Source organism: Lissotriton helveticus, chromosome 10, assembly GCF_964261635.1.
Source record: "Lissotriton helveticus chromosome 10, aLisHel1.1, whole genome shotgun sequence".
Taxonomy (NCBI): Eukaryota; Metazoa; Chordata; class Amphibia; order Caudata; family Salamandridae; genus Lissotriton; species Lissotriton helveticus.
The window spans coordinates 1,013,350,133-1,013,376,031 of NC_136071.1; the positions used below are offsets into that span (position 1 = coordinate 1,013,350,133).

General features: G+C 40.8%; 1 protein-coding gene across 1 annotated transcript in view; it reads left to right on the forward strand.

The window, feature by feature from the left end:
* COL28A1 (collagen type XXVIII alpha 1 chain) overlaps positions 1-25,899 on the forward strand; it is a 621,255-nt gene that overhangs the window by 237,510 nt on the left and 357,846 nt on the right. Inside the window, exons 8-10 of the mRNA XM_078663712.1 lie at positions 17,855-17,881; positions 21,380-21,424; positions 23,128-23,172. Coding sequence (XP_078519838.1) covers positions 17,855-17,881; positions 21,380-21,424; positions 23,128-23,172 — 117 coding nt within the window. The remainder of the gene's footprint in view (positions 1-17,854; positions 17,882-21,379; positions 21,425-23,127; positions 23,173-25,899) is intronic.

Here is a 25,899-nt window from a genome sequence, read left to right on the forward strand (position 1 = left end):
AGTCCAAAGTTGAAATGAATAACTCTGTGATGGAGAAGGAGGCATTAGTGTGCTACTGAACGGAAAACGCTTCAAGTTCTTTTCATGCAGTCTGCCATTCACAATTTGTACTAATCAGATACCTCTTACCTTCTGTTTCCAAGAGGATAAATAACGGCACACCCCGCATTGCTAATTGGATGTTGAGTTTAGATGGATTTTTGCTTTGAAATAGAGTATGTTTGGGGAAATCAGAATCAACCGGCTGATTTCCTTTCAAGGTTATCCTTTCAGAAATTTGAGGTTGAGAAAAAACCTTGACTTTTCCATACCTGAAGCAAGGGTTGTATGACAGTACAACGCGGGCTATTACCACGCGTGCCATTACAACGCTGTTTCTACAACGCAAGTCCTGTAAGCGCTGGATAGTGGAATATTTTATTTTCTATTCCAACTCCAGCCCACGTTACAGTAGGGAAGGTGTTGGAATAGAAAATTAAACTATTCCCTATCCAACAGCGCCCTCCAGCGCAAGTCGTTGAAATGACTTGCGTTGTAAAAGCAGCGTAGTAATGGCAGCGCTTGGGAATGCCCGCGTTGTAAAGGTTGTCCCCCGAAGCAAGTGTACCTGCCATATATGAGTCTTAACGGGGTAAAATATGTTCTGTTCTCCATTGTATCAGGAGTTACTTCAGCAAGGGTTAACCTGTGAGGCGTAGTGATTTGGACAAAGAGTTTAGGGATTTTTGGGAAGTAAGAATTTAACTCAACATCCATGACAATGATGTAATTTTCTGAAATGACAAAATGATACCTCCCAAGGATTTGTGGGATACGATTGCTGATCTTTCCCATGAAGGTCATCTAGGCAGGAGTTTCAACTAAAATAAAGCCAGGTGCACTTTCTGGTTCAAAGGATGGATGCATTAATTGAACAAAAAATAAAGGATTGTTTATGTTCCTCCTTAAGTGATGAAAGCAAACTTGCAGGCAGAGCTCCTTTGTGGCTTGTGTCAGTGCCTGAAAAACCTTGGGATAAACTTGCCCTTGATATTATTGGTCCAATTGATACACTAGGAATGTGCAACAAAATCATATTTATTTTAATTGATTACAATCGTTATTGGATTTTCACTAAAATGTTGCATTACACTACTACTGAAGACCTTAACGATTTCTTGTGGGACAGTTTTTGCATAGAACGAAACCTTCCACATTTTTGAAGGACAATGGAGACCAATTTACAACTCAAGAAATTAAGAATTTTCTAGCAGATATTTCTATTAAACATGAGAAAACATTTCTGTACTACCCTAGAGCCAGTGGGTTAGTTCAAGGGTCAACCATATGTTAAAGACAACACACAGGTAGCAGTTGCCAACGGTTTAAGTATGGGGAAATTATTACACAAGCTTCTGTGGTCATATTACACAGCACCAAACCTAAACACTGGAGTTTTCCCATTCAACTTACTTAAGGGAGGGAATCCATGCACAGAGCTTTCTCCATTCTGTATTGGTGAGGGAAAAAGAATGGGGTGCCGCTCGCTGAGAGGAGCTGGACTTTTGTGTTTGCCTGCCACCTTTGGACCCTGCTGTTGAGGTGAAACTGCGTTAGGGGAAGAGGTTGCTTCACGGAGGACGGGACTGCGAGGCCCACCAGGCTGTGCGTGAGTCACCTGGCACACCTGCCGCCTCTTCCCGTGTCTCCGCCCCCCTGGCTCCGCGCACTTAAAAACTCCTCGCGGCCCCCGCTTCGCGGGAGCCGCTCGCTGAGAGGAGCTGGACTTTTGTGTTTGCCTGCCACCTTTGGACCCTGCTGTTGAGGTGAAACTGCGTTAGGGGAAGAGGTTGCTTCACGGAGGACGGGACTGCGAGGCCCACCAGGCTGTGCGTGAGTCACCTGGCACACCTGCCGCCTCTTCCCGTGTCTCCGCCCCCTAATTAACGTTCCGTGTAAGAACTGCTGAAACAACGCGTGAGCGGAACGCGTGTGCGGGACAAATCCCGGGACAAAGCCCGGACTAAGGGCGGACCCTCTGAGACCCTCCGAGAACCGAGGAAACTGGACTGGGCACATCTCCTTGTCCTACAGGTACTGATTGCTCTGCCATTGCCCACTACTGCCTTGACCTTTTTGCTTCGTCAAATTCTGTTTTGTAAATGTCTTCTTTAAACATAGACCAGCCTACGTTTGACAAACAGGGTGTGTTGTTAAATGGAACCTTGGATAATTACTTTTCCAAATCATCCCCTGATATTGCAAGAGAGATCATCTTGGTGGAGCGGCGGGCGGACCGACGCCGTTCCGTGGAAAGTATAAAAAATGGGTCAGTTTTATTGTCATTATCTCCCGTCACTGGTTTGACCGACACTGACATTGAATTAATACCTAATGAGTCGACTAATTTACCAGATAACCAGCCCTTGGAAGCAAATGTGGTTGTGCTCACACCAAATATGTTATCCAAGGTAGACGCGAACGGGTTATCCTCTACTTCTCAAGTAAACAGTCCAAGTACACTGAAGGGAGATGTTCTGCTACCAGTGAAAATACTCCGCAATAGGGCTACAAAACAGATACCCTCGCAAAAAATCTATGGACCACCACCGATTAAAAAACAGCGGAAAAGGGGGCACCCGTTACAACCTAAGTTGAGTTGTCGTGATTTTGGCAAAAAGGCGATTAACGTTGTGAAGGAATCCTGTACTCTACAAGTAGAATCCGAGGAGATCCCTATATTACCTTCATCCTCAACCCAGTCAAATTTGCTGACAGACAAGGAGGACAGTATGGACACTAGTGGGGTTGTCAACGTACCAACTGAGATCAAGGGTTCTGTGACACTATTTGATATAGAGAGTTTAATTAAATCTTACTCTGCAAGTATTTTGGAGAGGGTGATGGAAGTGGAATGTAGGTTGTGTAAAATTGAGCATGCACTAGGAAGTAAGGACGTTGTAATTGACTCCGGTCCAAACGACGTAGTTAATACAACTTCAAACAACGTATTACAAAACACACTAATTCCAGCTCAAAACCCCAAACTTATTCCAAATCCCATACCTATTCCTCCCTCAACTGCACCTACCTTCAAACCTATGGGGAATACGGTGATAGCGACTGTCCAACAACACCCACCTCCTAAACCTCCACAACAAAAAATTGTTAATCAACAACCTTTAAATGTTACAAACAAAACCCATGGTAACACATCTAATATACTTTTGGGGAAACCAACAAGGGAGGTGGGGGAAAACAGACATACCTGGGGGAAGCCTAGAAGGACTCCTCTGCCCGAACTTCCACCAGAGGCTGTACCCTATGTGGTAGTTCTAACAGGTGTGCCTGTGCTTGGTCACAATAAGAGGGAGGGTTTCGCCCAATTAAAAAATAAGATTATGCATTGGCTGAGTATTTATAGGCCAATTGCAAATCATATTAATGGTGAAATTGCCCACGTTCGTCGTCTCCAATGGTTGGGGGGCAGAACCAAAGACATTGAAGGTGACATAGTGGTGGTGAATTTTAGAGACCCTAATGCTGTCCAATTCATATTGAATTGGCAGACAGGAAGCTCCAATAATACAATAATCCCTAAACCACTAACATACTTTTACCCTAGGTCAGTGGTGTTTCCATCTCAGCACCACCCGCCCCAGTACCATCCCTTACAGCATACACTTCAAACTCAGTCAAATAACCATTTTAGTGTACAGAATGCTGGGAGCAATCAATATGCTCTGTATTCCTCTTCACTACAGAATGCTAACAATATGCGTTATGCACCTTACCCTGTGGAAGCCCCAGACTCTATGGGATGGAATTACGCAATGGCTAGCGCATACAATCCCCAGAAAGGAAGGATGGATCACCTAAAACCCTTCACCCCTCTAGAAACCTTTAATAGGTTTGACATCTTTAGCGGCTTAGATGATTGCGATTGATGCTATTTGATTCGGGGGGATGAGGGGCCAGATACAACGTTTTTTGGTGATGTGGGCATTGTTAATATGCCTGACGTACTGGTTAATACTGTGTCTTCTTGTTTGGATAAAACTGTACTTCACGATGTAAATGTATTCCATGATGTAAATATTCTAGAAGAGCAGGTATTACCCACAACCATCTTGAGTAACAACCCAACCGTAGAAGTACCTACCTTGGTAATTCAACCTGTGCTTCCCACTAACTATGAAGAGATGCCTAGGGCTCTTTCTGAGAGGCCACTAACTCCTAAGAAGTCGATCAAAATGGTCTGTTGGAATATAGCTGGAGTTGCAAAAAATTTGAGGGATCCGGAGTGGGCAAATTTTATAGAGTCTTTCGAACTCTGTTTCTTTCAGGAAACATGGGCAGTGGAGACGCCCCATAGGGTGGGTTACAAGACCTATGGAATTGGCGCGACACCCTCTAGAAGTGGAAGGCCGTCAGGGGGTCTTTTGATATGGGTGAAAATAAACTTAAAGGTAAAAATTGAGGAGATACCCACAAATTCTGTAGACATATTAGCTTTAAAAGCTACAGTATGTAACGGGAAGAACTTATTTCTTGTAAATGTCTATAACAGGCCTTTACCTTCTTCTGGAGAATCGCCAACTATTGCAAAATTAGATTGCTTCTTGAATAGATTAGATTCCAGGGATGATTTCGTTATCCTGGCTGGCGATTTAAATTGTAATTTTGAACCAGTTTCGGGCCTTAGCGAAATCTTTGATGAGGAAGACCAGGCAAACAAAATCCCTATTTTGGAGAATGTTAAATCGGTTAAATGCTCAACATTGGGATTACAACTGATTAGTTTATGTACGGAACACTCTCTTAGGGCTTGCAATGGAAGGTTACCATCCGATAGCTCTAAGAAACCAACATTTACCAGGAATAACTATAAAAGTAACTTAGATTTTGTTATTGCTTCTATTCCTCTCTGGCCAAATCTCCTGGACCTTGAAGTAATGGAACGGTTTGAAAGTGATCATTTCCCCCTAAAATTGACGTTAGATGTCTTACTTTTTAATAATATGGTTGAGCAATGTACAACTGAGGAAAGTGGCGTTAATAACCCTGAGATCCATATTAGTAACAACAGAAGATCTCTGAAATGGCCATTCATACTGGACCACAGTGACATCCTTAGTGAAATATATTCACTTCTGGCTGGGACCTTTGGACCCTATTTAGCGGCAATGGGTGAGGATGAAACCAAAACTTCATTCCTGCCAATACACCAATTTTTTTTTTCTGATTTACGATTACTAGTTACCAAAATGCCCAAAAAAACCCAACAGAAGATCCAGAATCTGTCCCATAGTAAGCCATGGTATGACAGATCCTGTAGAGAGTTATAGAGGGAATTATTAATCGCAATTAAGGCCAAATCTCCATTAGATGTAAAAAAAGCAAGGAATAATTATAAAGCTGTTCAAAGGGCCTCAAAGATGGCATGGGAGGAAGACAAATGGGCCGATTTGTTGCTAGCCGCCAGATCGCGCGATAATGTGGCTTTCTGGAGGCTGGTCGCAAACGGGAATCACGTAGGTAGGGTGGTCAAGGACGTTTTTTTGGACGAGCAAACTTGGGTCACTCATTATACGAATTTATACAAAAAATACGATGACCCAAATATGGACACGGATGTGGCAAACTACGAATCTCCAGTAGACCAGCTGGTTTTTACTTTAGGCGAAACAGAGCTGGCAATAACCCAAATTAAATCAGGAAAAGCCCCAGGCTTGGATAAGATCCCGGGGGATTTATACAAGCATGACCTAGGAGTATGGGTACCCTATATTAATTATTTGTGCAATACATTTTCTTGCACTTTAGAATTTCCTGAAAGTTGGAAGGGAGCGGAAATTGTTTTAATCTTTAAAAAAGGAGATAGGATGGACCCATGTAATTATCGGCCAATAAGTTTAATGGATATCTTACAGAAAATTTACTCACGACATATTTTATTACGCGTGAGTAATTGGCTAGATGAAAATACAATTCTGACCAAATTCCAAGCTGGATTCAGATCTAAAGTCAGCACAATAGACCAGATTTTTAGATTCTGCTGCCTCTATTGGAAGTACGTGGTGATTAAAAGGTGTCATTTATATGTTGCCTTTGTTGATTTAAGGGCAGCATTTGATCTGGTGCCTCGCAATCTCTTATGGAAAACTTTGAGTGCAGCAGGCATGCCAAATAATCTTGTCACTCAGATTAAAGAGCTGCATGTAGGGAATTTCGCGAGAATTAGATGGGGCCCAAATGGTGAACTAACTCAAAAGATACCCATCGAGCGTGGAGTCCGCCAGAGCTGCGTCCTGGCTCCTACGCTCTTCTCCCTCTTCGTAAATGATATTCCCTCCTTTTTAGAGAGATGCAAAAATGACTCTCCTAAATTGAACGGCGAAAAGGTGACATCGCTACTATTTGCTGATGATACCATTTTGATTTCCCAAACGAAAAATGGCTTACAGACATTATTAGATACTTTTAATGAATATTGTAGCCAAAAGGGGTTGGAAATCAATGGGAAGAAGACCAAATGTATGGCCCTAAATCCGATAAAACCAGATAAGGGCTGTTTAACATTAAATGGTGAAAAATTGGAATCAGTCCCCCATTTTTTATACCTGGGGGTGACTTTGGATTCAAACTTTACCTGGAAAGCCCAAATGGATAAAAATAAATTAATCTTTGCTCAGAATGCTAAACCAATTCTTAGGGAGCAAAGTCTGAGCACTAGCAAAGCGGTGTCCCCAGTGATGGAATTATTTAAATCCAAGGTCCAATCATCAGTCCTTTACGGGGCAGAAATATGGGGTCCCGGTTCCAAGGAAACTTTTGGTGTCCTAGACAACAATTTTATGCGAAGTTTGGTAAGGGTTCCGAGAGGTACTCCATTAGTGCCCTTGGAATTGGACCTAAACCTCAAAAGAACCGATCACCAAGTCTTGATTCGACCCTTAATGCTGTGGGTTAGATTATGGCATGTTCCTGAACTTCAAGACTATAGAGACGGGCTAAAAGAAGTTATGATACTTGACAGCCAGGCTGCCACCCCATGGCTAAGGCATATTAAGACCTGGTTGAGTAATATAGGACTGAAACATTTTTGGGAGAACCCTGAGCAATTACCCGCCAACTCCAAATTAGTTTTAAAAAGGGCCTTTTGGAGCTTCATATTAAACAGGACTGTAAGCAATAGAACTAGTGGGACCTTAGTTTCAAAGTTCCTAAATTTTAAGGACGAACCTCTGTACGAGATTTTTATGGATGAAATAGAGCCCCCACTTGCCAAAACGTTATTTTTAAAGCTTAGATATGGAAACTTATTAATTAAAACTACTTTGGCTCGTTGGGCTAGGAAACGTGATGTAGCAACCCCAGAAATGGATGAAAATTGCTGTATGTGTGATCATAACCAGATTGAAAACGAGCAACATATCCTCCTTTTTTGCCCTTTTTACGCTCAGGCAAGAAAGAGATGGATTAAACCCATTTGCCTACTTTTAGGCTTGAGGTCATGTTCACAGGCTCTGAGAATCCTAACAACAAACACATCTCAACAGATAATATTTAGTGTCAGTAGATTCTTACTTTCTATTTTTTATCTAAGGAAAAAAATGGGGCATCAATTGTAACTGAACTATTTGCTTGGAATTGATAAAGTGGTCCATTCTATGACTTGTGAATGTATTGTTTCCGCTCCAATTATTTCCCAACTGGAATTGCATTTTTTAACTAAAGTTTTTTATGTAATGATACGTTTTAGCTCAATGAAATGTAATGTAAAGTATGCATTGCTCTTTTATGGCATTTATGCCGAAATAATGAATTTAAAGAATGCCTGTAGGCCATGAAACATCTAAAGACAATGTAAATAAATAATAATTTCTTTATTCGGAATTTCAGTATCAGAAATCCATAAAAGCAGTGTTAATACATAAAAAGGAATTTTTAAACATGAATTTTACAGTGAGAAATAATTTCATAAACCATTGCTTTACAGATTTTTTCTGTGTCTGTATATACATTTAAAAAAATGAATAACATGATAACAGGTCATTTCAGTGTCCAAGCGCTGTAAACTCAACATAGCAGGACGACATTGCTTAAATCCCCAAGATTTTAATAAAGTCAATAGCCAAAGTTTGCGATGTTCATGATAAAATTTGCAGAACAAGACTGTATGTAAAGTAGTTTGTGATGACTTTTCATCGCATGGACACAGAGGTAAAGTCGTATCCCATGCGTTTGCTACTGGAAATGCTACTAGCCTGTGAAATAGGTTTAATCTGAATCTTACCAGGAGAAAGCGATCAAAAGTACTGATTTCAAGATTTAAGTAAGGCTGGATGGAAAGTGTGGATTGAACCATTACAGCGTGTTGGACCGACGGTTTTCCTGCTTCGATTTGTAGTCTCAAATTTTGCAAATGTCCCAGGGCTAGTGTTTGTAGTTGTTTTTTGGTGAGTTCACTAATTTTTTCGGGAGTTAAATAATATTTTTCGGCCCCAAGGTCAATAAAAAAGTTCCTGATGTAAGCTAGCCATTTTATTTTTTGAGCATGGTCCAGTGTCATGGCATCTGCCACTATTGTCTTAGTAAGGGCGTTTTTTTCTGAGATCCAGATACGGCGCCATAGGAGTAGCGGTTGTATTCTTGCCAAGTCCTCAATGTATGGAACGCCTAGTTCGACATGACATGCATACGTAGAGGATCGCTTTGGGGCCATTAAAAGGAACCTCAGGAAATAATTTTCAGCGATTTGCAGGGAGGATACATCCATATGCCCCCATACACTAGCTCCATATAGTGCTGTTGATTGGCACTTCGCTCTATAAATGGCTAGTAATTCCAGGGGCGGTCGTTTTCCCAGTTTTTGTGAAAATGATATCAAAGCCGCTATTGCTCTCTTAAAGCAATGTTTCCTTGCTTCCACTGCCTTTTTCTAGGACAATTTGTTGTCTATTGTAATACCCAGGTAACAGTATTCAGTTGCAAACTCAATTTTTTGATTATTGAGGATTAAATCTTTGGGGTGTTTTCTCCCAGCACCTGCCGTCATCACAAAGGTTTTTTTCACATTTATGTGAAGATCTAAAGTGGCCATGAAAAGAGAATATCTATTGAGTATCCTCTGAAGTTCACGGGGAGTCCGTGCCAGCAAGACAGCATCGTCCGCATAGAGCAGAGCGGGTATCGGGCGTTGTTTTGCCTGTGGGAGGTCCTGGGCATCCCTCAAAAGCTCAACCTCCAAGTTGTTAGTATAGAGGGAGAAGAGGAAAGGGGCCAGGACGCATCCTTGCCTGACTCCGCGCTCTACTCTAAGGGGCGCTGACAGCTCGCCTTTTGTACCGTAGCGGACTCTAGCAGAGGGTTTGGAGTACATTTCTCTCAGAAAATTCAAAAGTAGTAGATCGACTCCCATTTGTAACAAGAGGGACCACAATTTGGAGTGAGAAACGCAGTCAAACGCGGAGGACAGATCCACGTAGATCATATATAGTTTGTCCTTCTTTGCCTGTATGTATTTTCCAATGATGATCGAGAGGTTAAGGGCTTGTTCCACAGTTCCGAACCCTTCCTGGAATCCGAATTGCAACTCAGATAGGATACCTCGCTGCTCCACCCATTTTTGAAGTCGCTCCAGGATCATCCTGCCTGCTATCTTTCCCAAAGAATCCAATAGAGATATTGGGCGGTAGCAGGCGGGGTCCTGGCGGTTGCCCTTCTTGAAGATCGGTACCATCAGAGACCTTGTCCAGGACTCCAGGATTTCTTCTTTAGCGGCTGCCGTGAATACCCTGGTAATGATAGGAGCCCAGAGATCTATGTTGTATTTAAAAAAGTCTACCGGAACTCCATCCGGTCCTGGAGCTTTTCCGTTTTTGCTTGATTTCAGGGCTAAAAGGACTTCAGACATTTCGAAGTCTATTTGGATGGGGTAGGATGGGACCACTAAGTTTATATCTTCATTTTCTTGTTCTGTTGGTTGTTTTTGGAAAATCTTTGAAAAGTGTGATACCCATTCTGACTCATCTATTGCAACTTCAATTTTTGGAATTTTATCGTCAGCTAAGAACGGGGCTCTCACTACTTTCCAGAAAGCCTGGCTGTTTTTTTCCTGGGCATTAGAGTGGAGCTCATCCCACAAAGCTTGCTTTAACTCCGCCTTTCTCTTTTTTCTGATGGCAAGGTATTCCTTTCTTAGTGCGGATATAGCCTGGGGGTCCCTTTCATCTTTATTTAGTGCTATTTTGAGGTTTGAGTGGGCCTGCGTGCATTCATGATTAAACCATCCTCTGATTTGTTGGGGGCCTAATTTGTGTTTTACTGTGAGTAAAGATTTTATTTCTCCCATGATTTGGGCAAAGTTGCTAAGAAGTTCCTCATCTTCGGTCTGTGGGTCTAGACACTTCTTAATTTGGGGATATGCCAATTTTATCAGATCTTTAGTAAGTTCCCCTGGGTCTACTTTTCCCCATTTTATTGTATACCCATTTATTTGGCCCAGATTTATATTACCCTGGGTCAATGCAGTAGCTATTGTCACAGATAGGGATTGTTGACAGTTTAAGAGCAATTCCAATTTAAGGATGGAGTGATCACTTAAGATGTTAGGTAAAACTTCAAACTGATTGACTCTGGTTTGTAAGCTAGCCGATATTATAATTTAGTCAAGTGTGGTACTAAAACCCCTTCCTACATATGTCGGTTCTAAAGAATTAGTACTATCAACTGGGGTATTTACTACTTGGAGATCCAGATCTGATAGAATCTCGTTCATTATTCCACCCATATTATTATGATGAAAATGAGTAATGAAGTTACCTTCCTCTGTCATCATTCCCGCAAATTTTTTCTCCGGTTGGGTGCAGTGATGCAAGTTGAAGTCCCCTGCCCATATTATAGATGGTGATCCCTTAGCTCCTTGTTTCTGCCTTAGGATGGTTAGTTTCTTGTGCAAGTGTATCAACACTTTCTGGAGCTGTGATTCCTCGAGATTATTGTAAAAATTAACGAGGACAACAGACTCATTTCTGGGTAGGGAAAGAGAAATAATCTGGAAGTTATGTTCCAGTTCAATAGTGCTTAGTTTAAAATTTTTGATGGTATTAGAAATATAGATAATTAATCCACCCTTTGGCCTACCCTATTGTCCCACTAAAGCTGGGGAGAAGTACGTCTTGTAACCCAACATATGGAGTACTGTTGGCGACCATGTCTCCTGCAGGCAGACTATTTGATGTCCGTCTACAGAGTGCATGATACTCCCATCCTCAACCTTTGGCCGTAATCCTGCGATGTTCCAGGAGATCACGGTCAAAGATAGAGGGCCGTTGTTAGGGCTGTTTTCCATTTGTGGTTTGCCAACAGTAACGGGGTAATCAGAAGTTTGAGGATTATCTGGAGTTGGGGGATTGTCTGGGAGTTTGAGGGCCTGTTCATCTGGCTGTGATGGTCAGTCCACGCATTCTAAACCACTGTACATATTTGTTTGTGGTATTCCATTCCAACCCTCCCAACGTGGTTCTTCTCTATAATTTCTCCACTGCTCTTGCCCTCTCCACTCTTCCCTTTCTCTCCCTCGATAGCGAGGGCCCACTGTATACCAGGGTCCATCATTTTGTGAAGGACCGTTCGAAAATCTGGGTGGGTAGAAAAAAGAGAGGCGTTTTATGCCTATCCCCCCATTTAGATTCGAATCCCCCTCTGCACATATATATTTCACTATTCTAGGGTCCTCAAAGGTAATTAAAATACAATCGCCCTGTATTGTTTTTTTACCATGTCCAACCCAGGGAGCTCTTCTAACCATTAGAATTCGGGTAGAGCAGTAAGCGGGTGCTGGGCGATTTATAGTAAGCCAATGTTGTATCTTGTTTTTTAAGGACCAGTTTGGTTCAGGTTTTTGGTCTGTCAATTCTGGGACACCGGTCAGAATAACAACAAATGGGCTCGCTTCTGGTGGAAGAGTTACTGGTCGTGTATTGCCCTGTTGTTGTCTCTCCCTCTCTCGATATATTTGGGGTTGTCTAGTTTGGGGTTGTTTATTCTTCATATCTGTGGTGATGGTATTGCAAGGAGTACTATTTTTTTCAGATAGGGTATTTACAGATAAAATCTCTTCTGTGTTTTTGTTAGACGCTATCATGGTTGTGGGTTTTGGTGCTGCTGTGAGCACAGGGGTCAAGCTTTTTGCTTGAGCCACGGGGATTAGGTTTAACGACTTAGGCACCCCGGGCTTCTGTACTTTTGGTTGCTCTTGAACGTAATTAGGGTTATGCTTGGTCTTCACCAGAGCTGAGAGTTCGACTATAGTTTTTTGTAAATTGGCCAAAGTGACCTGAATCGGTGCAAGAGTTTTCTGTAAGAGGTCACCGATTTTGACTAATAAGTCTGTGTTATAGTTATGTTGATGTTCCTTTGTTGGCGAAACCTCTGATGCCAACACTGAGGTTGTAAGAAGTGAGTCATCGTGTACTTGATGTATCATTGCAGGGTACCTATTCAGATTTTCCGATGTAGGGGGGCTGGGTGGGTTCCCTGTTTCTTCTATTGTAACTGGGGTTGCTAGAGTCGGTACTTTGCTTGTCGCTAGCTGGTTCCTTTTCCTTATTGCTCCCTCTCTCCTCCCTCTAGCCTGTCTTACCTCTTCAGGGGTGGGATGTGATACTAGGTCTGGGGTTTTTTCTAGGTCTGTATCGGATGTTAGTTGGGATTCTGAGAGTTGTGACAATTTTGAGACCGATAAATCCACTATGTTTGGAAGACTCTGTCTTTTATCATTCCCGCCCTCGCTCTGTCTTTGATCCCTTTGAGGGACCGGAGTTCTAGCTGTTGCCAGATGACCCATTGAGGATCTTCTAGCCTCCAGGAGGTCTTGGGATACTCTCCGTTCCATAAGTGTAATGCTCTGATCTATAAAAGAGTTTGCTTTTGTGATAAAGCTGTCTAATGGGCCGGTTAATGGGCCTTTTTTTGCCGCAGTCTTACTCCTGGATCCTCTAGGAGACATACCTGTAAAGTGGGTGAAGCTGTATAATCAGTTTGTGAGGTAGAGTTTAGGGGGGTGGCCCAGCCCGGCCCTAACCGGCCTCGAACGGCCTAAAACGGCCCGCTCTTAGCCCGGTCTTCGCCCCGAGCTGCGTCCCGCGCTGCGGGAGTACTGATCCTAGATGTAGTAAGCGTAGAGGGCGGTGGGCGGGCCAACAGGGAGAGCGGACCGGAAGGTGTCCCACGGTCACGCAGGGACTCCTGGGCAATGGAGTCCCTGCAACGCTCGCAGCCCCGCTGAAGCCTCGCGCCCAAGCCCAAGTCCTCCTCAGTGCCGGTATCAGTATCCAAAGGTCCAGCCCCTTGCTCAGTCGACGAAGCGGCACCCGCGGAGCGGGTGCGGCGAGTTTCGCTGGGCAGTGGTGATATCGCAAGACAAGCGCCTTCGGGTACAAGCGCTCGAACAGCAGTTAGTGGCGTCCCAGAGAGAAAGTAGAAACAGGGGTTTAAAAACCCTCCAATGGGCGGTGGGCGGGCCAACAGGGAGAGCGGACCGGAAGGTGTCCCACGGTCACGCAGGGACTCCTGGGCAATGGAGTCCCTGCAACGCTCGCAGCCCCGCTGAAGCCTCGCGCCCAAGCTCAAGTCCTCCTCAGTGCCGGTATCAGTATCCAAAGGTCCAGCCCCTTGTTGAGTCGACGAAGCGGCACCCGCGGAGCGGGTGCGGCGAGTTTCGCTGTTTTGCTGTTCGCTGTTCGCTGGGCAGTGGTGATATCGCAAGACAAGCGCCTTCAGGTACAAGCGCTCGAACAGCAGTTAGTGGCGTCCCCACTAAAGACAATGTGCTAAAGAACCAATGTAAATACAAATAATGATATGAATTAAAACATGGTGCTAACAGGCAAAGTTGGTCAGTGAGTGACTGAGTTATGGAGAAAAGGCTTGATAGAGAGTGTGGTAAGGTGAACAAATTCTACAAACCTATGGCATTGTTCTGTTTAAACGGTGTACAGTCATAATATCGAGTCAATTATTTCGACTGGACAGAATATCGAGTAAAAAATATAGAATGGACATAATATCGACTAGACATAATATAGACAACAAAAATATCGACTAGAGAAAATTAATATCGAATAGAATGGACATAATATCGAATCAAAAATATAGAATGGACATAATATCGACTAGACATAATATAGACAACAAAAATATCGAATTTAAGGTAAGTTAATAATAATTTTTATTTTTTGTGTAATATAAGTCTGTAGCGGGTTGTGGGTTTATAGGGGAATAGGGTGGGAAGTAATTTAATTCTAATTAATTAAATATGTTAATTTATTTATTGATATATATTTAGAATTAATTGTTAATTAATTATTAATTGGTAATTAATTAAAATATAATTGGTAATTAATTATAATTGATTAATTGATAAATATTTTAATTTTAGTAATTTATTTTCTGTAGCGGGTTGTGGGTTTATAGGGGAATAGGGTGGGAAGTAATTTAATTATAATTAATTAAATATGTTAATTTATTTATTGATAATAATTTAGAATTAATTGTTAATTAATTATTAATTGGTAATTAATTAAAATATAATTGGTAATTAATTATAATTGATTAATTGATAACTATTTTAATTTTAGTAATTTATTTTCTGTAGCGGGTTGTGGGTTTATAGGGGAATAGGGTGGGAAGTAATTTAATTATAATTAATTAAATATGTTAATTTATTTATTGATATTTTTTTTAAATTAATTGTTAATTAATTATTAATTGGTAATTAATTAAAATATAATTGGTAATTAATTATAATTGATTAATTGATAAATATTTTAATTTTAGGGTTCAGGGTCAGTTTTCAGTTTTTGGGTAAAGGGGTATTTTTAGGGTTCAGGGTCAGTTTTCAGTTTTTGGGTAAAGGGGTATTTTTAGGATTCAGGGTCAGTTTTCAGTTTTTGGGGTAAAGGGGTATTTTTAGGGTTCAGGGTCAGTTTTCAGTTTGTAGGTAAAGGGGTATTTTTAGGGTTCAGGGTCAGTTTTCAGTTTTTGGGTAAAGGGGTATTTTTAGGGTTCAGGGTCAGTTTTCAGTTTTTGGGTAAAGGGGTATTTTTAGGGTTCAGGGTCAGTTTTCAGTTTTTGGGTAAAGGGGTATTTTTAGGGTTCAGGGTCAGTTTTCAGTTTTTGGGGTAAAGGGGTATTTTTAGGGTTCAGGGTCAGTTTTCAGTTTGTAGGTAAAGGGGTATTTTTAGGGTTCAGGGTCAGTTTTCAGTTTTTGGGTAAAGGGGTATTTTTAGGGTTCAGGGTCAGTTTTCAGTTTTTGGGGTAAAGGGGTATTTTTAGGGTTCAGGGTCAGTTTTCAGTTTGTAGGTAAAGGGGTATTTTTAGGGTTCAGGGTCAGTTTTCAGTTTTCGGGTAAAGGGGTATTTTTAGGGTTCAGGGTCAGTTTTCAGTTTATGGGTAAAGGGGTATTTTTAGGGTTCAGGGTCAGTTTTGGGTTTTTGGGGTACAGGGGTACTTTGTAAAAATAAAGTAAAATTACATTTAAATTACATTTATTTAATAAAATTAAATTATATTAAATTATATTATAATATTTTTTATTAATTTATATTCAAAAAATTATTATATACTTACCAATACTTATGTTGTAATGGTATGCGTTGTAAAGGTATATGCGTTGTAAAATCTTGCGTTGTAAATGTATGCGTTGTAAAAGTTTTTTGCGTTGTAAAAGTTTTGTTGTAATGGTAGGCGTTGTAAAAGTATGCGTTGTAACGTCATACATCCCTGGAGTGGGAATAGTAATTTTAACCTCTACGCTACCCAGCGCTTTCCCTACTGTTGCACCCACTGGAGTGGGAGTAGTAAATTTTACCTCTACGCTATCCAACACTTTTGCTAATGTTGAACTCACTATAGTTGTAACAATAAATTTTAAACATTTTCTAAAATGTTATATATGTTTATTTAATAATATGTTTAATATATATATATATATATATATATATATATATATATATATATATATATATATATATATATATATATATATATATATATATATATATATATATATATGTGTGTGTAATTTTTGGTGATATAATTTTTTTAATTATATAAATTATTTATTAAAATTATATTTTTTTAATAATTATTTCTAAGTTTATATTAAATATATTTATTACTATATTAGTTTTAACTTAATTTTAAGACATTTAAAAAAATCGATATTTTGACAGTCTATATTTTTGTAAGTCGATATTTTGGAGTCGATATTTTGGTACTTACCTGTTTGAAGATAGGGAGTCGATATTTTGTCAATCGATATTTTTGACTCGATATTTGTGTATCTCGATATTTGTGTCGTCGATATTATGTCAGTGATCCGTTTAAACACTGTGTTGTGATAGTTGAAAATGGTCAGAGGTGGCCCATGGATAGATTTGCTAAATCCCAAGATGGAACACCGACAAATCAAAATAGCAACCGAGATTCAACCACTACCGTCTCAAATGGTAAAGGCTCTGCAATCTTCAAAGATAAAGAGTAGTGCCAACTTGGCAAAAGGATTTTGTTATAAATTAACTTTTATGTCTGCTAATTTATGGTGGGGAGATGTGTTATAATTATCTTAAGTCATATATATTTCACAAATTTATGTATGATTATATTACATCATGTTATTCCTTCCACTATGGTACATCCATGCCTACTCCCCCCTCCATGTGATAGTGCCCATTTTGACAGTTTGTAATGTTGGCTCTCGCACTCAGTCATTTCAAGAAGAACTTAGAAAACAGTAAATAAACCTCTTCTTCCTCTTACCTTGTCTGCGTTTCTATTCACTTCAGTCTTCTTTCTGGGTGCTCTGCTTGGGTTTCAGAGGTACTATACATGACCTCCTATTATGTTTCCGACCGGAATGTCTTTCAAACTACTGTAAAAGATCAAGGTCCCTAAGAGAAATGATCCGCACATAGCGCAACTATGTACATGTGACTATGCAAAGCCACGCCTGTAGACGATTCTTTCCTCCTAATCATGACAGTCATTGGCTCTATGACCAGAGCAAACAGCAGAGTGGACAGGGGGCACACCTGACTGGTTTTCCTATGCACCTTCCAAGCCTCAGAGATAATCTTGCCACTTTGAATGTGCACTGTTGAGTTTGTGTATAACAGTCTAGTCAGCATCCTGAACTCTACCCCAAAGTCCATCTCATCCATCACCCCCTACAGGAATTCCCAACTTAACCGCTACCGCGTTTTCCCGCTGTGCGCTGATTTTTAAAAATCGCGCTGTTTATGACAAAGCCATGCTCGTCATCCGCGTAGCGCAGGTAACGCCCATGACGAGCTGGCTTTGTCATCAGCGTCGAAGGGGTTAAGACGTCAAAGCCCCTTTCCATATTGTTAACAGCAACAGCCAAATTGGTATCTCATAACAGATTGCTGTTGACCAGGTGACAGAGTCTATGGATGTTCGGAATGTATTACTACAAGGGATGAAGCCGGATTGATGAGGATAAATGAGTTGCAGCAGCAGGGGAGAGGGTTGTTTTGCAAGTAGGTTAGCTAAAATCGTTTGGCTAGACGGCATATAAACATACATAGTTTTGGAAGATTGTCAAAGAAATATGCTAAGGTATATCAAATTCAAAACACATTTTACAAAATACTTATTAATCCTTTTTCTATTCTTCTGCTTTATGATACATAGGATTTAAAAAACAGAAATATATGTATTAATTTGTTAACTGATGCCTGGGTCGTTGGGAAGGCAATGTGAATATCGACATGTTAGTTGCATTACCTTTTACTGCAGTTCAGTACAGTTGCATTTTAACATTCGTTATTTTGTTTTTTTTAAATAGGGTGCTCCCGGATACCGAGGAGACAAGGTAAGGCACAAAACCAAAATGTAATAGATGGCAGCACACTTTTCCAGGAATTATACTTAGTAGAAAGTCTGTACATCATAACGAAGCTTAGACTCGAAGGCACCCTCGAGCAATACTTTGACAATGTTGCCCCGACCTGATCCAAATACCCTAGATGTATTTAGTTAATTATCAGATAGAATGTTATTACCAAGCTGCTCATGGTAATACAACTTATGTCTGCCACTAATTTGATTCAAACAGTGATGTGACTTATACCATTCTCTTTTTTTTTAACACAGCCAACATTGGTCACTGCATTTAGCATTCAACAGTCACCCCATCTTATCCAAGTTGTATTAGCTCAGCCATCTTAACAATCCAAATTTGTGTCACTGATTCTCAGGGCCTGGTTCAAGAAAGTAAACTTACACTTTTGTATAAGTTTGCGTTTGTTTGCTATTCACAAAGGGATATACGAGTAGTGTCTTTACAAGTGTCTGTGCACTTAAAATTGCATATCTTTTTATGTGCGGAGACTCCGCAGTTATAAATATGCTACCCATAACTTCCTTTATGAATGGAAAACAAACATAAACTTACACAAAAGTGTAAGTTTACCTTTATGAATCAGGCCCTCAGCATTACTATGTATAATCAAATCATTCATAAAGGCAGTGCTGGACTGGCATGTGTGGCATTCTGGCAGCATGACACTGCCGGCAGAGGAATCACATTGAAAGGGCCAGTGAGTATGTTGGTTTTGTTTTGGTCACCTGGGCCATGAGGGGACCACAACAACAGCCCCTATCTGGCTCATGTGGCAACGCAAGACTGCCTGACAGGCCCGTCCTACAGCGTGTAAAGAAATGTGTATGTGTAATAGTGAACTCCTTTTAGATTCATTACTACCAATAATGCTTTTGTGGAAACATAGTAAACTCATCCTTCAGCATGAGATCATCTGGAAACTAAAGGAAATATTGGAGTTAAGAGGACATTTCACCCTCGAAAACATGACCAAACTGGAAGTTAATTGCAGATTCAAAAACAAACACACTGATATTTCCTACCATTGGTTTACTAGTAAGTGTGGTAATTACAGACTGTTTAGGGAATCATGGAGAATCCCTGGAGAATTCTTGGAAATTTATACCAAGAGTAATTTTTCATCCGTAACATTTACTCAAACGGAATTTGCCAGCCAGTGGAAATTTCTACGTAAGCAATTTTCTGATGCAAATGCACATTTGCACAATTAGATTGTTTATGTTTTTGGACAGGAAAATAATTATCACTGTTACACCCCATTAAATATGAGATGTTCCCTCCCTGGAACTGCACGTTTTCCTGTCCTTGAGAGAAGTAAATCTGAATAAGTTTCTACAGTCTGAAATTATCTGCTTGGGTGACAAAGTGAACACATACAATCCTACAGGTATGTTGGTGTTCACCTACTTTTGCAGGTAACACTTATACTCAGTTGTCTGAAATTGGAACCCAGGATATTCAACATGCACTGTGTTATAAGCACACTACTAATCTGACACTGAAGAACAGACTTGAGTACATGCATGATTATACAACTCACTACCCGCCAATGAAACAGCATAAGTGAAGGATCTCTGCTACTGGGAATTATTATTATCATTGCTATTATTGTGTCTTATAAAGCGCTTGTCTGCACCCGGGAGTTTCCCGGAGGTAGACCTAGGACAAATGAGTACAGCCTCTAGTTTAAAACAGCCAAGTCATCAATACCTTGCGAAACACCATAAAAGAAAAGTAGTTTCACAGAGATTCCAGAAGGGTGTTCCAGAGCTTCCCACCAGGGTATGAAAATCACCTTCCACCCCCATCCTTGCTAGACAAATTCTCTGGAATTTACACAACTGGTTAGATGACCGAAGCAGGCATAAGGGTTGATAAGACACCACCAAATCTTGTATATAGTGTGGTGTAGTGCCAAATCTTGCCATGTGCATATAGCACTAGGCTTTTAGCTGTATACATTTGTCTGCGATCAGCCGTGAAGCTCCCCCGAGGAAGATACAACACCGATGCATGCTTAGAAAGGCAAAAGAAATGTCTGGTTGCAGCATTGTGAACTACTTGTATGTGCCAGATGACTGCTTTCTCGGCTCCCAAGTATAGGATATTCCTGTAATCAATTCTGGACAAGAATAATGCTTGAATCACAGTTTTTTGGGCATAGAGTGGTATTATTCCTATGATCCACCTCAGAACTGCGAGACAAGTGGAGGCTACCTTGGCTACCTGCGGTTTTATAGTAGCTTCTCATCCAACCAGAACCTGAGGTACTTTACCTTGGGTGACAAATCTGGGAGGCTATCCAGAGACTCTGGGCAATGCTGAAAACCCCATATTTGATGAGTTTTTCTCAGGTCCATAACCTCAGTCTGCTCGCTGTTGAGCTTAAGTGAGTTTGCACCCATCCATGTGGAAATCCTGTTCTGGCATAGGTTCAGGGTTCTGATGCCATCACCCTGTGCAGACGACAAAGCAAAGATGATCTGTGTGTCGCCTGCATAATGGAACAAAGTTAAGCTGCAGCTGTCAACCTCCTCCGCAAGGGGACGTGCATAGATGTTAAACAGCATTGGGCTTAACGCTATCCCCTGGGTAATGCCACAAACAAGTGCACATGATTCTGATCTAGCACTGTCTGAGAAGACCTGAAATGAATGGTCTTCAAGAAACAAAGACATCCAGTCCAGTGCAATACCCTGCAAGCCCAATGACGTTTGCTTTTCCAGGAGAATGGAATGGTACACAGTGTCAAAGGCTGCACTGAGATCCAATAAAATCAGTGCTGCTGTACCACCCTCATCCAGGAGCCATCTAAGATGTCAAGAAAAAACAGGAGAGGGACCCCTACAATCCAAAGGAAAAGGGCACAAGTAGACTGTCAGTCAAAATTACATTCCCTTTGGGAATATATCAAAAATGCCTAATTGCAAATCACACACCATTCACACCCAATTATAATCAATATCACCAAGAAATCCTGATAGAATCAAAGTTCCAATATATAATTGTATTCCTCCATACAAAACCAGTTAAAAAAGTGTATCAAATATACAATTGATACATTCAATATACCAATAAATTCACATGGCAAATCTTGTTCTTTACAGTCACAACTGTCACACCAGAAATGTTCAAAGACCAATCAATCATTCCAAGTTCTCAACAAATTCATATTATAGAGAACAGGGAGAGAATTTTATAGACATTGATTATTTTGTCATTATGGCACACTAATCGAACTAAACAATCATTGGTCAAACCACTATGTTGGTAAAGTCTCTTTGTTCAACCAAAGCTAAGTCGATTTAGTGCTTTAGTAACTCAGCATCAACGATGTTCCGTGTCCCCTAGGAGGGCATCATTTTAACCCAGGTCCACATGTCACAAATGATGATGTCAATGGCACAAGTGTTTTATCTGTAAATACCAGTGCATGTTTTAAATTTTGTATACCTTGTTCTCTGTTAGGGTGAAAGAGGTGAATGTGGAAAACCAGGTGTAAAAGGAGAAAAAGTAAGTATAAAGAGTGACACCTTGAAATTGTGATTACTGTTTAGTATTTGCTAACATCAGAACATATACTCTATCTATAACTAACGCCTGGTGTGAACTCTGCACCAAGAAATGTGGGCAACTCACAAAATATTTATTAATATGTAATTCCCATTGAGGTCTTCATCAGAAATTCCAATGTAGTAATTTTACACTCAAAATGACTGACACCAGTAGTTTTGGGATGGGAAATTAACCATGACTTTCAAGGTATCCCTATGGATTGCCACATCACTTTCTCCATTAATGAGCTGTGTTTTGTGGACATGTTTCACTAGGTTTAACCAGATAAACGTGATCCGCAGAAAAACGTTTGGTAATTCTACACGAAGCTATACTTCATTACTCAAACCTTCTGTATTAACAGGAAATGTTCTATTTCCAGTACCACACGGTGATGAACCAGCACCAGTCACCCTGTGCAGAAAATGTATTTTCAGCGATCGCATATGACATGACAAATGTCTGATATCTTGATATGTTTGTTTGTTAACATGTGAGTGAATTTATAATTTTAGTATATGTTGAAAAGTGGCCAAGAGGCAAATATTTTTCATTTTTTTTACGGTCTTAAACTAATGGATGCTTAAATGACATATGGGTACAATTAAATGGTTATCATGTAATGAGTGGTTCAAGTTTTCTTAAGTTTTCCCACCATGGAGGTGCCATCGCCTCTTAACCAACTCTACGTTACCAGGAAAATTATTGGTTACATAGGGGAAGGCACTACTTACTTTCACAACAAATGCAGAGTTATCTCTTGACACAGCAAAGAACTTGCCTTCCTTCTCTGAACTTAGTAAACTAGGCAATTGCTAGGCAAACCCCACACAAGGTAGCACAGAATTTGGGAAAGGCATATATCTGAATGATGTTAACATTTATAATAATATTGTATCTCTTTTTTAGTGATTTTGTTTTAGTCTAACATTGTTTTTTAATATAACTTTGTCAATTATGTCCTGTTTTAATGTAAAACACATTTGGCTAAAGCCAATAAGTAAAAAAATATCAAGTCTGCCAGTTGTAGCTGCTGTGACTTAAATGCCTTTGGCGCCCTTTACTTTTATTTATCATATGTCCTATACTAGTCACATTTAACTAAGTGCATGCCCTGTCAATGGTCACTCTTTTGCTATCAGCAATTAATTCAGGAAGGCAGCCATTTCAGAACAAAAAGTATTTGAAAACCCGAATATCCCTCTTTCACCTGGCAGTGGGAGCTTTCCGTGTGTATATGTGTCCGTGTACATGTATTTAGCATGTCCTGGTGGTAACGTTGTTCTTCACTAGCTTGAGTTTAGCCTCTTTCCCCTCTAGTTAATCGTTCCTGAGTGACCCAGCACTGACATCTCTAATATAGCTCACTATTTTTAAATTAATTGTAAAATATTGCTTGGGTACCGAAGAATGCATTCTAAAATGAATATTGTTCATTAACTACATTCATCAAATTAACCACATGTGCCTCAGAAAATTAAATGCAAAAAGAGAACGAAATGTAAAAGTGCAGTGCTACAAATTAGGACGCGTTGATAGAACACATGAACATCTTTTTGTTATGCCTGATATAGTGAAATCTTAAAACATAATTTAATGAAAAAATACGCTTTAGGTCCGAATAAACCCTTCATTTGTTTCTTGTAACTGTTTTTTTATAGGGTCCAGAAGGCCCCGTTGGGCAGAGGGGACTTAGAGGACCACAGGTAAGCACACCAGGAGCTATTACCAATACTACCTTCAGACTATTGCAATAACTGTCCTGTGAGGCTTAGTCTCTGGGTCAAGATTGTGCTTCTCTCAGAGGCCGACCTCTGTGACACGGAAACACATATGCTGCTATGTTCTGTAACCTGTCTTGATTTATGGGACACTTCTGGAGCACTCCAGAGGTCCTGGGACACACATCTTTCACTATGATTAGTCATTGGGAGAGATGAGAAGAGGTTTGACTGCAGCAGGGAGGTCTGTGGTGGTAGCAAGGAATTTTGGGAGCTGCTGATTAGTTGATTTTCTGCTGCCATCACCCCTGTGAGTCCATATATTATTGTGCATGTTGGGGTGACATGAGAGGAGCATTATAAAACATGTCTGGAATTACTTACGTTCTCATACAGCGGAGATGTGGCCCGGCCGTTCGGTAAGCATTGTCACCTTTTGTGGCAGATCAATATTTATTTGCATATTGTTGGTTTATATATTTGCTCCCCTAAATTAGTCGCACTGTGAGCACAAAAAAGGAATGATGGACTGAAATGTGTCCCATTACATAGTCACTGATAGTAAATGTTTCCATTCCCAATCTCAGAAGAAATACATATTTGGTACATAATGCAAGTAATAACACAACAAAATCAAGATAAGGCCACCATCAAATTGTTTGCAATGAATAGTATTAGAACAACACAGGTACAGACACATTGATCAGATTTGGGGGATGAGAGATCAATGTGTTACCAAATTAGTCGATGGACAATTTCGATTTTTCACAGCCTGGTGGGCAGAAAATCTGGATTTTATTAAGGACACGGAAGCATTACAAATGGCGGGAATGCATATGACCTTAAGCCTTGGCAGTTCTGGAGAAAGGCATCCACACCTGATGCCTGAGGGTCCAGCCTCCAACTGAAAAAGTTCGGCATCTGAGTGTTTAATCTGTCTGCGAAGAGGTCCGTCCGGAAGGGGCCCCATCGGTCTTTGATAATCAAGAATATCTCCCTGTTTAACTTCCAGTTGCTGGAGTCCTTGAAATTCCTGGAGAACCAGTCCGCTACACCATTGTTCAAACCGGGGATGTGTTCCGCCATGACTGACAGTCCCTTGGTCAAACAATAGTCCCAGAAAACCTTCGCTATATCGGTCAGACCCTTCAAAAGTGGTCCCCCCATCTTGTTGACGTATTTCACCACAGAGACATTGTTCATGCGCAGCATTATATAGCATTTCAACGAATTCTGGGTGAAGCTTCAAAACGCAAAGGAACCTGCAAAAAGTTCCAGGCAGTTGATATGTAATTTCTTCTCCTCGCGTGTCCACCGCCCTCTGGTGGAAGAGTTGCCACATGTGGCACCCCAACCCTTCAGACTTGCATCCGATTCTATTATCAAATCTGGGGTTTCCCCCAAGATGGCTTTTGCCGTTCCAAGCTTCTGCATTTTTCAGCCACCAATATAGTTATTCCCTTGAATCTTCGTCCAAGGAAGTCACCTGAGTGTAAGCCAGAGTCGATTTCAGAGCTTTTACTTTGAGTCTCTGGAGGGCCCTGTGGTGTAGTGGGCCCGGAAAGATCGCCTGAATGGTTGAGGAGAGGAGACCCAGGATTCTGGCTAAAAGTCTCAAAAGGAAGACTTCCAGAGAAAGTATATTTTTTAATTCCTTTCTAAGTTTCTTTATTTTTTTCCCTTGGTAATTTCAATTCTCCTGATACCGTGTTTACCATGAACCCCAGGAATTGGGTTTCCTGGGTTGGGGTAGTGCAAGATTTCTTTGTATTTATGACAAAGCCTAGATTCTCCAAAAGGCGGATTAAAGGTCCGTGTGGTGACAAATTGTCAACCTTGGACTAACCCATGAGAAGGATATCGTCCAGATAGATTATTAGTCTTACACCCCTTTCCCTTGCTACTACCGGACGTAAGACCTTAGTGAAGCACCAAGGGGCTGAGGATAGTCCGAATGGAAGACTGCAACATTTCCAGAGTTTTCCCTCCCAGGTGAATTGGAGGAACATCCTGTGCGGGGGCCAAATTGGAATGGTCAAATAGGCTTCCTTTAAGTCTAGGCGTGTTAGCCAGTCGCCTTTTCTCAAGACATCTCTCAGGAGGTGTATTCCCTCCATCTTGAAGTGGTGGTAAGATACCCACCCGTTTAGACTTTTTAAGTTCATGACAGGTCTCTGTGTGTTGTCTTTCTTTTCTACCAAGAAAATATTGCTGACAAAACCTGCCTGTGAGCTCTCCATTATAGCCCCTTTTGCGAAAAGATCCATAACTTCTTGAGATACTAGTTTTTTCTGTTCTTGGGAGAACATTATCTCGCGGGGTGTTTTTGATTGGAAGGGGATGTCTATAAAATCTATTTTGTAACCTTTGACGGTTTGTAGGACCCATGGGTCTTGAGTTATCAAAGTTCAGTTCGCAGAGAAAAGTGCTAGTTTCCCTCTCACTTTTATAGGGGTATCTGAATGGTCTTTCGATACACCTACCTGTTGAGAAACCTCTGCTTCTTCTTTCGCTACGAAATGGTCTTCCCCTGTTGCGTTGCCTCTGAGGGTAGAAGGTTTGTTTCCCGTAGAATGATGTCTGTTGGAATCTAGATCCTCGTCCCTGAAAGGGTCTTGAGGTGGATTGGCCATGGCTGGGTAATCGACCCCGCATTCAATCAATCAATCAATCAGGGAATTTGTAAAGCGCACTGCTTACCCGCTAGGGACT